Below are 14,732 nucleotides of genomic sequence, written 5' to 3'. Positions count from 1 at the left end.
AAAAATAATCGTAATACGGGCTTATCTGCACCACCCATAATAGATTGGTATTGAAAATGAGAAAATAGGACGCTAACCACGGCCACTTTTACGATATCGGACATTGAGAAAAATGAGATGATTCGAGAACGACTCAAAACATAAATTCCAAAACATTTTGGAATATGGGCCTGCCAACACCCACATTTAAAAGAAGAAATTTTTGAAGTTTAACAAGCCGTTAAAGATATAACATTGAAATTTGGCAGAGGCCCTATCCTTGCCCAATTATATAGACTGAGTGAAAACAATCAAAATCGTTTAAAGACCAAGCCCACTTTTCCTAAATGCCTAACCTTAACAAAGTTTGCAATCACTCTAAGGTATTTAATCGCATTTGACTGATATTGTACTTCAGTAGTGGTATGGTTGAGCTAAGAACAAAACTGAAACAAATTTTGAAAACGGACGTAACCTACCTCTTTTTTTGTTACTCTTTCCAAATACTTTAGTCGAACAAAAATCTTCCAATTTGGCATAAACATTTTTTCATAGCTACAACTGTGCATTTTCACCCACTCAAGTTCATTAGTGGAAGCCTCTGTATCATTTTTGCTTCTTTTGAACGAAAATTAAAAAGGTAATTTAGAGCTTTTCAGAAATTAACTTTCAGAAAAATATTTTCACTCACTGTAACTTTACAACATGCATATGTTTATATGTACAACATTTCATAGCAACTTTGCTTATTTTGTGATCCATGTCTGGCGTGTTAGCTTTTATGAACCAAAGTTTTATATGTTGATTGCATGCGAACAAATAAAACAAAATAAGCTATAAAGGTAAAATACGTACAAATAAAATAAAATTTACCATTTAAAAAGTATGGTGGACTTCAACGCGTCAAGCATTTTGGTAGTTAGAGGCAGAGACCGCCGATAATATTTATTTTTGCATAATTTTAATAATCGTAAATGACAATACGGTCAAGTTTACTTATATATTAATACAAGCCCAGTCGATGAACAATAAACATCATAACTTAAGGGTTCTTATCTCTTTTACCATTCCCTTCTTTTCCGGTTTTTACTTTACTTTCCTTTAATTTTCTTTCTCTCTATTTCCTTTCTTTTCAGATCCTTTCCTTTTTCTTTCTTTCCTTAATTTCTTAATTTTATTTCTTTTTTTATACCATTTCATTTCATTTTTTAATTTATTAGATTTTTCTTTATTTAATTTGATTTAAATTTAGTTATATTAATTTATATTATTTTATTTAATTTTGTTTTTGTTTTTTTTTTTTTAATTTTAATTGTATTTTATTTTATTTCATATTATTATTTCTTTTTTTAAACTCTATTTTAAGCTAATATTCTTTTTATTTTAATTTTGGAATTTGTAATTTTATATACATAAATCATCCCAAAAGTGCCACAACCAACAAAATCCTCCAATTAATTTCAATATAAACTTGAATACTTATCACGTCCATCAATTTTGTAGACACTTATGCCTGGTTTTTCAGTGCGAGCTTAAACTTTAGTTAAAGTTGATTATAGTTTAACCTTGCCACTTTATTCGACAACATTAAATGTTGCTGCTCATCTCAGCTTAAGCGGCCGAAGTGGCAGGGTTAAACTCTATTCAACTTTAACTGGAGGTTAAACTTGCACTTGTTGGTATGTTGCAGTATTCATTTCGTCATGTGTGCGATTTATGGCTATATATTTCCTACTACAGAGCAGAATATATACATCTTTTCATGCTCTTGCATGTGTGAAAATTGATCATGTGATCAGAACATTTAAGGTTTGTGTTTATTATAAAAACAAAACACAATCACCTCTTACTGAGAACATACTCTCTTCTAAGCATACGACAAAGGAATTGTTTTGGAGCTTACATACACAGCGGCAGCATATATGTATTAACACTTACAGCGTCTAGGTTGACATATGTAGTAGTATCATTTTTAAATTGACATTTTAGAACTAAGTATATTTAACTTTCTTTAACTTTCTTGGCCTGAACTGCTCCCTGAGAAGATCTATCGATCATAATGATTGTCTTACATTTTTAACTTGCCTATTTATATATAGATAGAAGGAATTTGTATGTTTTGGGTACATTTGCATTTCCAAAGTCGGGGGCATTGGCCCTACAGCTATTCCACCACTGTGTATATGGGTTCTTTTTATAGTAATTTCCAGAAAAACTAATCTAAATACAGCAGTTTATTGAACTTCATTTTTTATTCAAGTTTCTGCAACATTTTTCCGGCTCATAAATATTCATGACGCTTTAAAATGCCAACGACATGCGAAACAAGACTCATAGGTTTGTCACCCCTATTTGCAAATTTGTTAGACGAGCCTGGAACTATAGTGACTTCATTTAATGAAGCTGAGAGAAATTTCTCTCATACTAGGCTTGTTTTTATCATTCATTGGAAAGTGCTTTTACGTGGTATGTCCCAAACCTAGCGCACAACTCAGGAATGGAGTTGGGTTGTAGTCGCCTTTTACAACAAGCGTAACTACTGCGGGTATATTCTAAGCCCCCTAGCTCACAGGAAAAAAGAAAATCATGGATGAAGACTTGAACTCCAAACGCGCTCAATTAGCAGCAGTTATCGCGAAACAGGCATACCTGTTACGAAACGGCCAATTTTTAAATTATTAAACTCTAAGCCTTGGTTAGCTCAGGTTAAAGTGGGCGGTCCGTGACGACCTCATATTGGCTGAATGAGTCCGTAGTACTACCAATAGCTTGGTTAACGACCAAAATGAAAACCCCTATCAAAAACCAGGACCTATGTTATAAAATAACTTCGTTCCCTTGGCAAATACTGATTTACACTTATTTATTTTTCATTTTTCCTCTTTTATTAAAATTATAAATTCTTAATATAATGTTCCAGTTGGCCTTATAAAAAAGAGAACCATATTTGGTGCATAATTGATCAAAGTGGTAACAGTGCAAACAACATCAAAGCCAACGTACCACCACCTCCGCGATGTTAAAAACAGCAGACAACTGCAAAAACAACATTTACTAAACGTTAGGAATTTTATTTATAAATATACCATGGCGCCCTTTACATTAAAAAAAATTTTTATTACTTTTTTACTCATTTTATATGTGGCTATTTATTATTTCTCAGCATTTTATTATTTTACTTTCTTTGCATACAAATCTGAAATTTATTTAAATTCTTACATCGGTGTTGAACAACCCCATTATTACTTTAACTCAGCAGTTCGAGCTTTTCCCACCATATCTTTTTATACTCAGTTGAGCAAAGTTCACAGAGTATATTAACTTTGATTGGATAACGGTTGGTTGTACAGGTATAAAGGAATCGAGATAGATATAGACTTCCATATATCAATATCATCAGGATCGAAAAAAAATTTGATTGAGCCATGTCCGTCCGTCCGTCCGTCCCTTAACACGATAACTTAAGTAAATTTTGTGGTATCTTGATGAAATTTGGTATGTAGGTTCCTGAGCACTCATCTCAGATCGCTATTTAAAATGAACGATATCGGACTATAACCACGCCCATTTTTTCGATATCGAATATTTCGAAAAATCGAAAAAGTGCGATAATTCATTACAAGAGATGGGTAAAGCGATGAAACTAGGTAGGTGAGTTGAACTTATGACACAGAACAGAAAATTAGTAAAACTTTGGACAATGGGCGTGGCACCGCCTACTTTTGAAAGAAGGTAATTTAGAAGTTTTGCAAGCTGTACTTTGGCAGTCGTTAAATTTGGCAGGAACATTACCCCTATTACTATATATATGCCTAATAAAAATTGACAAAATCGGAGAACCACCACGCCCACTTTTAAAAAAAAAATTTTTTTTAAAGTCAAATTTAAAAAAAAAGTTAATATCTTTACAGTATATAAGTAAATGTCAACATTCCACTCCAGTAATGATATGGTGCAACAAAATGCAAAAATAAAAGCAAATTTCAAAATGGGCGTGGCCACAAAAATTTACCAATCGTTGTAAAATTTGGTAGGGGCTTAGATTCTAGGACGATAACTATTTTCTGTGAAAAAGGGCGAAATCGGTTGAAGCCACGCCCAGTTTTTATCCACAGTCGGCCGTCTGTCCTTCCGCCCGGCCGTTAACACGATAACTTGAGCAAAAATCGATATATCTTTACTAAACTCAGTTCACGTACTTACCTGAACTCACTTTGTACTGGTGTAAAAAATGGCCGAAATCCGACTATGACCACGCCCATTTTTTCGATATCGAAAGTTACGAAAAATGAAAAAAATGCCATAATTCTATACCAAATACGAAAAAAGGGTTGGAACATGGTAATTGGATTGGTTTATTGACGCAAAATTTAACGTTGGAAAAAACTTTGTAAAATGGGTGTGACACCTACCATATTAAGTAGAAGAAAATGAAAATGTTCTGCAGGGCGAAATCAAAAGCCTTTGGAATCTTGGCAGGAATAGTGTTCGGGGTATTACATATATAAATAAATTAGCAGTACCCGACAGATGATGTTCTGGGTCACCCTGGTCCACATTTTGGTCGATATCTCGGAAACCCCTTCACATATACAACTACCATCACTCCCTTTAAAAATCCTCAATAATACCTTTAATTTGATACCCATATCGTACAAACAAATTCTAGAGTCACCCCTGGTCCACCTTTATGGCGATATCCCTAAATGGCGTCCACCTATAGACTATGGCCCCCTCCCTCCTAAAATACTCTTTAATGCCTTCCATTCCTAGGTTCGTATTCCTACATAGTGATTTTCCCTTATTTTGTCTCCATAGCTCTCAACTGAGTATGTAATGTTCGGTTACACCCGAACTTAGCCTTCCTTACTTGTTTGTTTTGTTATACGCCAGAACTCAAGAACAAGTCATATCACAACGTGCTTAACTTCATACACGCATAACTCTATTTAGCTTCTTATTATATGCATGTTGCTGTTAAATTAAATATAACTTTTTATCTTTCTATCTTTTCAGACTGAGCTGCGTTCATGCGCGGCGTGTGGGGAACCAATCTCGGATCGATTTTTTCTCGAGGTTGGTGGTTGTTCGTGGCATGCCACTTGTTTGCGTTGTTGCATCTGTCAGTGCCCGCTCGATCATCAACAATCGTGTTTTATCCGCGAACGGCAAGTCTATTGCAAAGCAGACTATGGCAAGTGAGTAATATTTTTGTGAACTTAATTTTTTATTTCATCGTCCCGGTGGTAAAAGCTTCTAATTTTAATTTTCACTTAAACCGACTTTCTGATACTGATAGAGAAGAGTAAGATCTCTGCACATTAGGGTAAAGAAAAAATGTGAGTCTAATTTCATTTCAGTATAACCCCACATACATTAAATCTTCTAGGCCAACGCGCCCCTACCCCCTAGTTCCATGAGGAACTTGGGGTCGCCAGAGCCTCGCCTGATAAACATGTGTATGATACATTCATATTTGTAACAGGATCCCCCTCGCGTAGGTGACGTTGGCAATTGGGTTGCGGAAGCTTTGAAGCTATACAGATTTATATTGCGCTTATCAACCCCTTGAATCTCTCCAAGTCCTTGTCACCTTGTGCACCGTTTGTCAACACAGAATATATCCCTTTGCAACATCTGCCCAATGTAGTTCCTGTCCCGTACGGTGCCACTTTTCTAAATATTCTGCGAGTTGGTACTCCCACGATGGGTGTTTTTGTCGCACTGTGCTGTCAAGCCTCGCACTCACAAGACCGGCACTTCGGCACTTACCCAGGGCACAAGTAACCTAGCTCGTTCACACGTCTCTTATGCCCATAGTGGCAACGTCTTAATCGTTAAGTTTCACAGTTTTCCGCCGGCAATGCGTAATGTATTCAACCGATTGACAAATCCAGACGGCAGGTCTACAGGAGTTCACATAAACACAAACACAGTGCACCTCCCATCACCATCACCGCCAAAGAGTTTGAAGAAACCTAACTGCAAATTGCTAAATCATCAAAAGTAATAGGCCCATACGGGTATAATATTTAGAAAATGTTTGACAGTTGCATAGTCATCGTTGGAGTGAAAATGAATTCCAGCCACTGATCGTACAACGTAATACGGGATCCATCCCTGTAAATTTTTTCATCCCTGAAAAATGTGCAGGAAAAGGCTAACGAAGGGCAATTACATCGCTCGATATTTCTCCTGTTTTCAGTATCCGGTACATTTGCCCCCAATTACACCACAACCCTGCAACTTGTTATGAAAATATACATTTCAAATAAAATAAAATACTTGGTAAAATGAAAAAAAATATTTTTCAGCTCAAGGCATCTTGCCCGCGGCTCTTTTGGGTCGGGGCCCGTGGCATTTTAGCAGCCCTGCCACCCTATTGTTACGCCACTTACTCATAGCGCTTGACTTATCAAAAGCTTTTGACATAGTCAATCATAGCACATTACTGCAAGACTTCTGGCCCCCTAACCCGCTGGGGTCGGTAGGTATGCCTGTCGTAAGAGGTGACTAAAATATCAGATTCAAGGGGCTGTGTAGCGTAACCCATTCAGGTTGCCAGCGCAATATATAGCTTCTGCAAACGCAATTGTCAACCTCACCTATCTGCAGCGAATCCTGTTTCACTAACAGACGAGGCTCTGGCGACCACAAGCTTCTCATGGTGGGGAGGGAGGGAATGGCCTGAAGGTTTAATTTGGCCACATAAATCGTTCCCCAGATGGTCGGGCTAGTGCCTTAATGGTGCTGTGGTACCGGAGCATACCGGATCTGTATCCGGCAAAGGACCATCACATCGATAACACTCCCCAAAGCCTTCGGGGAGCAACCTTATCGCTACAACAACAACAACAACTGCAAGACTTGGAAGGGTCTGCCCTTCCGCCAATTTGTTTAATTTATACGTGTCGAAGCTACCTTCAGCACCCGAAGAATCTGCTTGTATCCTACGCTGATTACTGCACGATAATAGCAGCAGGTCCTGGATGTTTCATGGATGAGATGTGATTTAGAACTGACAACTATCTCCCTAGGTTTACCACTTTTTTCCGACACGTACAACTTGACACTATCACCGACCAAGTCCTTGGCGACCTTATTTACTACGTGGACGTATCAAATTTTGGCAATATTGGACATCCACGCCGATTTTATCAATTCGGCGACCAAAAATATTGGATGCGACGTTCGATAGTGACCAGCATTTTGCCAAGCATGCAGTCCCAATTGTACTTAAAGTACGGAGCCATAAAAATATCCATTCACACACTGGAGGAAGCTGCAGGTCTTTCAAAACAGCGCCTTCACAGCTGCCACGGAGTGCCTTCTGATGTCCGCAGAACATAATACAAATTCAGTGAGCCGGCAGTACTATTCATAGAGGAGAGCAAACTTCCAAGGGAGACGCATGTCAAAAATTGTTTTAAGCATTTTTTTTATTAAATTTTGTTTAGTTGCGAATTTTTTAAATTTAGTTTAAAATTTATACATATAGTATTTGGCAGCCCGAAATTTCTGAAATCCCTTGCACTATAGAAGCAATGTTTTCAAATTAAGATGCACCCTAATATCTGTTTCTACTTATGTGTTTACTTTTGTATTTATGTCACCGTGAAATAAAAACATATGCTTACGGATACTTAGTAGGTGTAGAATAAACATTTATTTTCCCACACTCCTTTAAAGTTAATGGCAGCAATACGAAAATTTATATGAATGTATGTAGTTTCAAAGAAATTCGAGTATAATGTTGCTAAGAGCATTTGATTCAACATTTTAAGCTCAAAAATAAATAATAACAAATAAGTAAGGTAAATAGGAAGTTGTAAAAGTCGATCAATAAAAAGTACGTGCTTCAGTAGATATATTTGTATTGATAATTGGTGTATATAAACATTTATAATACGACCATATATACAACGAGCTAAGAAGAAAATACACTAGTAAACAATTAGTATTTTTTGATTGACACCAAACTAGTCCAAAAAATTATACTTAGTTTTTAACACGCTTTTATTAGCTTGGCCTGTATGTAACGGAATTTTTGAGCTTAATTTTCACCAATTTCTAGAAGTCTGATTAATTTGAAATTTTGCATACGTATCATGGACCGATGACAATGCATTAATGTGCTGGTGCGGTGACATAAGGTCAACGGCCATAAGTTCAATTGGCCTTATTACCACTTTGAATGGCCATAAGTTTGATTGAAACTTTGCACACATATCAAGGCTCGATGACAATGCATTAATGTGCTGGTGCGGTGACATACGGTCAACGGCCATAAGTTCAATTGGCCTTGTTACCACTTTGAATGGCCATAAGTTTGATTGAAACTTTGCACGCGTATTAAGGGTCGATGACAATGCATTAATGTAATGTTGCGGTGACATAAAGTCAATTGGCATTATTACAACTTTGAATGGCCATAAGTTTAATTGAAACATTGCACACGTATCAAGGCTCGATGACAATGCAATAATGTGATGGTGGGGTGACATAAGATTAACGGACATAAGGTCAATTGAACTTATGACCACCCCAAATTGCCATAGATTTGAAACCTTGCACATAATGTGAAAAACGCATTCATTTATTAATGGTAGAAGTGGATGCATGGCACATCTACGAAAGAGCATACCGGAGCCCTGCTTTTATTAGCTTGGCCTGTATCTATCTATGTATATATGTATCCATGTATGTATGTAACGGAATCTGGAGTGGAGCCGAGAGCCCCGGTAATGCAGAGCTCCGAATTCCGTTGCACTTTTTGAAGCATTTTAAGCTAGGTACTTTTATCTAGTGCAGGCCACCAGACCAAGGCACCATAAAGAAGAATCGGGCGCACAATGGCTGTGTAAATACAGTAGGTCACCTTAGGGGAGAATCCCCAGGAGGTGCCAATTGCCCTCTTGCAGGTGAACAGCTCTGCTGCGGCCTTCTTGGATCGCTCCACTATATGGTCACTCCATAATAGCTTCCTATCCAGAATGACTCCCAAATACTTGACTTGATCGCTAAACGCTAAGAACGTACCCCCAATTCTTGGCGGTGTAAGATTTTGTACTTTGCACCTCCTCGTGAAGAGAACAAGCTCGGTTTTATCCGGGTTGACTTCCAAACCTGTGGCGGGTTGTACTCCTGGAGCAGCTCCAGGATGTCACCTGGGTCCGTTGGCCTTTAAGTTATCAACAGAATAATTTAATTCACAGTAAAAAGCGTGGGGTGATATTGAATGTTACCATCATTCTATTGGCAATTATCTGAGAGAAAAGACATGAAATGTAGTCAAATGCAGCCCACGCTTTTTACTGTGAATTAAATTATTCTGATAATAACTTAAATCCGACCATGCGTATATAAGCTTCAGCATCCCACTAAAGAGGGTAGAGAAGGGAGGAACCTTTAGAAACCCTAGGGCAACGAATTGGACTAAATTCCAGAAACATGTAGAAACGAAACTGGGACAACCCAAAGAGGTTGCTAATGTAGAGGAACTGGAGGAGTCGAATGAATTCCTAACAAGGACGCTTATGACTGCGTATAACAAAGCTTGCCCTCTAAGAAGATTCAGAGGAAAAGCAAAGCCGCCATGGTGGAGCAATGAGCTGAGTCTTCTAAGAAGACAGGTAAAAGAAATGTTTAAACTCGCAAAGACCGCGGAAAGCGAAGCGTGTCGGGACGAGTACAGGGATCTACTGAGGATCTACAAGCGTGAAATTACCAGGGCGAAGAGAAACTCATGGAAAAGTTTCTGTACGGACATAGAGTGCTCCAGTGAAACAGCACGGTTGAAAAAAGTCCTAGCAAAGGGAAACATAGTCCAGGGACTAATAAAGAAAGAGAACGGGGAATGGTCACGTGATAGTGAGGAATCCCTTGAGGTGCTTCTCGATACACATTTCCCATCGGGAGACGGTTTAGAAGAACCAGCAGACATCACTCACACTTCGATCACGAAGCTAGTGGTGCCGGGCTTGGTGACCGATACCAAGATCGAGTGGGCAGTGAAGACGTTTTCTAAGTTTAAATCGCTGGGCCCAGATGGTATATTCCCGGCCATGCTACAAGTCTCAAGTAGGGCGGTCGTGGAATGGCTTAAAATAATATTCGATGGGTGCATAAGACTGAATCATGTACCGCACTCTTGGAGAACTGCTCGTGTAGCTTTTCTACCAAAGGCGGGGAAGATCGGTCACGTGTATCCCAAAGACTATAGACCCATTAGCTTAACATCATTTCTGCTCAAAACCTTTGAGAGGCTGATAGATGTGTACATAAAGTCCAACGTGGATGAAAAGCTGCTCTCCACAACACAGCATGCGTACACCAAAGGCAAGTCGGTAGACACCGCATTGCATAGGGTGGTAATAAGCATAGAGAAATCCCTGGAATATAAGGAGTATGCTCTAGGAGTCTTCTTGGACATTGCCGGGGCTTTCAATGATATTGCAAAATGGGCGATTATGGATGGTCTTAATTACATTAAAGCACATCCTGCCTTAATCAGATGGATCGGCTGCATGTTAAATTGCAGAAAGATTACATCACAATGGGGATTGTACGAGGCCACGAAATCAGTGGACAGGGGTGCAGGGAGGGGTGCTATCACCTCTGCTGTGGACACTGGTCATCAACCAACTGCTCAGGCAATTCGATGAGGGACCCGTAAAACTTACGGCTTACGCAGATGACGTTGCAATTGTCATAAGTGGAAAATGCCTTCCAACGAGTAGTTCTTTGATGGATCGGGCGCTTCGGGATATTCATACCTGGACATCTTATGTCGGGCTGAAAGTCAATGCGGAGAAGACGGATATGGTCTTGTTTACAAAGAGGTACAAGGTCCCAAATTGGACCAGGCCTAAGTTAGGAGCGGTGACCTTACAGGAGAAACCTTGCACAAAATATCTAGGAATCACCCTAGACAGTAAGCTGTCATGGAAGCTCAACCTGGAGGAGAGGGTCAAGAAGGCCTCAACGGCACTCTATGCATGTAAAAGAATGCTGGGGTGTACGTGGGGCCTATCGCCCTCTCTTTCTCATTGGGTTTTTACAGCGATTGTAAGCCCTACTCTATACTATGGAGTTCTTGTTTGGTGGAAAGCCACACAAAAAACAACATACCTCAAAAAATTAGAGGGGGTATGCAGACTATCGATGCTTTGCATTACGGGAGCCCTGAAAACAACCCCGACGGCTGCATTGTATGCCATTCTGCACATTCCACCTGTAGACCTGGTAGCAAAGAACAAAGCGTTAACGACCGCAACCAGGCTCGATGCTTCGGGGCAGCTTGAGCGCCGACCATATGGCCATAGTAGTATAGCGTCCTCAGTCACAAGACGAACAGACTACATGATTCCCTACCTGCACTTTGAGGAAGATCTTAAGGCCACAATAGAGGTGGACGGTTGGCGCAAGGGTGCGCAAATGGCGGACGAGGCGATACATGTGTACACCGATGGTTCCAAAATAGTGGAAGGAGTAGGGTCTGCGGTATACTGCGCTGATCCGGAATTAAGCAGATCCTACAGGCTGCCGGATTACTGTAGCGTTTTCCAAGCGGAAATATTAGCCGTAACCAAAGCAGTAGAAACCCTGGAAGAGAATAGCTTAAGCTGCAACCGTGTTAACTTTTATATTGACAGTCAAGCAGCAATTAAGGCAATAATCTCGCATAGCACAGCATCTAAATGCGTGTTAAAGTGTAAGCAGTCTCTGGAGAGAATCGGGACAGGGAGAAGCATACATCTATATTGGGTCCCAGGGCATATGGGAATAGATGGGAATGAAAAAGCGGACGAATTAGCTAAAAAGGGCGCATCCCTTGAAGCTTGCTCCGTAGACGTCCCAATTAGATTGGGCGAGATTAAGCGAATGCGAGAGGTGCACATGATCGACCAAGCAGAAAAGGCGTGGGTTCAAGCGCGGGGCTGTAAAGTGTCGAAGATTATGTGTAGGTCTTACAACCTTAGACTAACACAGTTGCTTCTATCATTAAAAAGAGAGGACTGTAGACTCATGACGGGTATTCTGACTGGACACTGCCTTCTGGCGTCACATGCCTTTAAATTAGGCTTGGTCAGTGATAGCAGGTGTAGGAAGTGCGGGTTGGAGGAGGAAACGAACGAGCACGTTCTGTGCTCGTGCCCTGCACTTGCCAGGCTAAGACTCCAGATATTAGGAGTGATACAGCTGTCAGATCTAGAAGCAGCAAGTGGCTTAAGTCCTAGGAAGCTTCTAGTATTTGCCAAGAGGACGGAGTTATTTTATAACATAGGTCCTGGTTTTGATAGGGTTTTTCAGTTTGGTCGTTAAAACAAACTTCTGGTAACACTACGGACTCAATCAGTCTATGTGAGGTCCTCATGGACCGGCCAGTTCAACCTACCTACCTACCTAACTTAAATGTTATTATAATTTTATTTTGAGGTGATTAACTATAAACGATTGTTTGACCTTCTACTACTGTTATATAAACTCTTTGTAATTGAAAATTATTTTCATAAATAAATTTTCCATTCTGCAACAGATGTCGCAGTGGCAATTGGCAAGAACCAGAATAGAAGTAGGATTAATGAAGACAAACAAAAAACCGCTGTGATGGCTGAATGGTTATAGCAGCGGCGCTTAAACGTTGCCGATGAAGGAATTTAGCAGTTCCCGAAATGGATCTATACAACGAGCTTTGGCAGTTGTCTAAATTTTTTCGTTCTTCTATTCTAATTTAATATTTTTTTCAATTAAGAAAAAATTTATCAGCACAATAATAATGATAAAATAATTATTGTTAGGCCTTGAGCTCGATTCGAACCCGCGATCTTGCAAATCAGTCGTTTTTTATTTCTTGCTGAAAATAATGGTTATTTTTTGAGTTTCTTTTCCTCTCAGCAATTAATAGTTTATTATTTGTGTTTTCATTACTCTCAGCATTGTGTAATTATTTTTTGAGATTCTCCTTTCTCTTATAAAATAATTATTATTTTTACAGTTTCTTATTTCTCTCAGAAAATAACAGTTTTCTGTTGAGTTCTTCATTTTTCTCAGAAGATAACAGTTATTTTTTGAGCTTTTTATTTCGCTCGCAGAATAATAATTATTTTAAATTTTTTTTTTCATTTTTCTCAGAGAATAAAAGTAATTTTTTCGTACTTCGCTTGGAAAATAATATATATTTTAAATATAGTATTTAATGTCGCTAGGAAAATAATAAAAAATTAAAATTTTGATTTAAATATTGACCAGTGAAATCCTTGACAGTGAAATCCTTGATTAGTTTACAGCTGCATAGTTGGTTTGACTGCTGGGACCCTACGCACAGTGGCATTTTTGCATGATTTAGATGCGAAAAAAAAACTCACTGAAAAATGAATATATTTCATTCAAACCAAGTGTATATGTTTGTATAGCTTACCCCCCTTCAGTGAGCATAGGCGAAGGGGGATGGGGTTGGACCCCCCTCCAAAAATTTTGAATTTACCCCAAACAAAAACTTTCTTATAGCCTTATCTTATTCTTTTGTTCACAATTGAACATACCTATATTTAAATTTCTTATCTTCTTCAAGCCATGAACCAAACTTTCCAAGAAAATTAACTTTGGTGTAATTCACTTGAATCCATCTCATACAAATTTTGATAAAAAAATTCGAACTTTTCTGCAGCATTCATCATACAATCCCTCGTTTCTATTTACTACCTCCCTAAGCTATCCACACCTCCCTTTTTGTGATCGTCATTATATCAAAAGGGGGACCTAGGGGGATCAAGAATCATTTGAGGTATATGCAATGATATTGAATTATTGTAGAAATTCAAAAATTATTGTGGTACAGCGTGGTTCAAACTTGTGGCACGTGTTTCTTTTCATGGCTTTATATATTTTCAGCACAAAAATAATACACATTGAAAACTCATAATTTCGTAAAAAATACTCAACCAAATAACTTTTGAACACTTGCAAAATAATATAGATGTAGATTTTAAATAACCAAAAAATATTTTAGTTCTTGTTTCACCACAAAGTTTTGTTTAATTTTAAACAACGCGTTATTTCATTTCTGTAAATTGTACTATTTGGCGCGTCATCAACAACTAATATTTTGACAGCAGATTATTCAATGAAGAACAATAATTATAAGAAACGATAATTACCGTTATATACTGTGGACATTTTAAAAACAAATTGCATTCAAATTAAAAAAAAAAATGACTTGAAAATGTTTACTTTTTTACGTCAAAACCAAGCAAAAATGCCACTGTGCGACGTATAAATGCCAATACTGACAAAAAAAGAACTGTATAATGATGACACTACACTAAATTTCATCTTCTTCACTTGATTTATTCAATCGCTTATTTTATTATTATCACTATTTGAGTGTGTATATTTGCTTAACTTCATTTTTCATAAACACACACACTATCAGCTGTCACATTGAATTTTCAATTCTATTGAGTGGCATGAGTAGTTACAATTGAATCGTGCGGAAGGTGCCCCAAAATGAGTCAGTGTTGTTGTTTTTTGTGTATGCACCCATATATACAACAACAATGTCCCCATAGACCAGCTGGTTGTACTCATACAAGCTGACATGGCCAACAGAGGTTGATAACTGACTATAGCATCAAGTTGTTTGTTGTTGTTGTTGGTGTCGGTTGTTGCTGTTTGACCAAGAAGTAATGAGAATGACTGATGCTGTTGTAAAAATATTTATTTTCCAACTTAAGAATTTTAAATTGTTGTCG

General features: G+C 38.3%; 1 protein-coding gene across 4 annotated transcripts in view; it reads left to right on the top strand.

The window, feature by feature from the left end:
• Positions 1-14,732, top strand: part of Awh (Arrowhead) — a 118,204-nt gene that overhangs the window by 82,093 nt on the left and 21,379 nt on the right. For all 4 annotated transcript variants that reach the window (XM_067789853.1, XM_067789852.1, XM_067789854.1 and 1 more), the window contains exon 2: positions 4,996-5,177. In XM_067789853.1, coding sequence (XP_067645954.1) covers positions 5,010-5,177 — 168 coding nt within the window. In that variant the 5' untranslated portion in view covers positions 4,996-5,009. The remainder of the gene's footprint in view (positions 1-4,995; positions 5,178-14,732) is intronic.

This window comes from Eurosta solidaginis, chromosome 5 (assembly GCF_040869045.1).
Source record: "Eurosta solidaginis isolate ZX-2024a chromosome 5, ASM4086904v1, whole genome shotgun sequence".
NCBI classification, from domain to species: domain Eukaryota; kingdom Metazoa; phylum Arthropoda; class Insecta; order Diptera; family Tephritidae; genus Eurosta; species Eurosta solidaginis.
The sequence above is the reverse complement of the archived record's forward strand: the minus strand, read 5'-3'. Positions and strand labels throughout refer to the sequence as shown.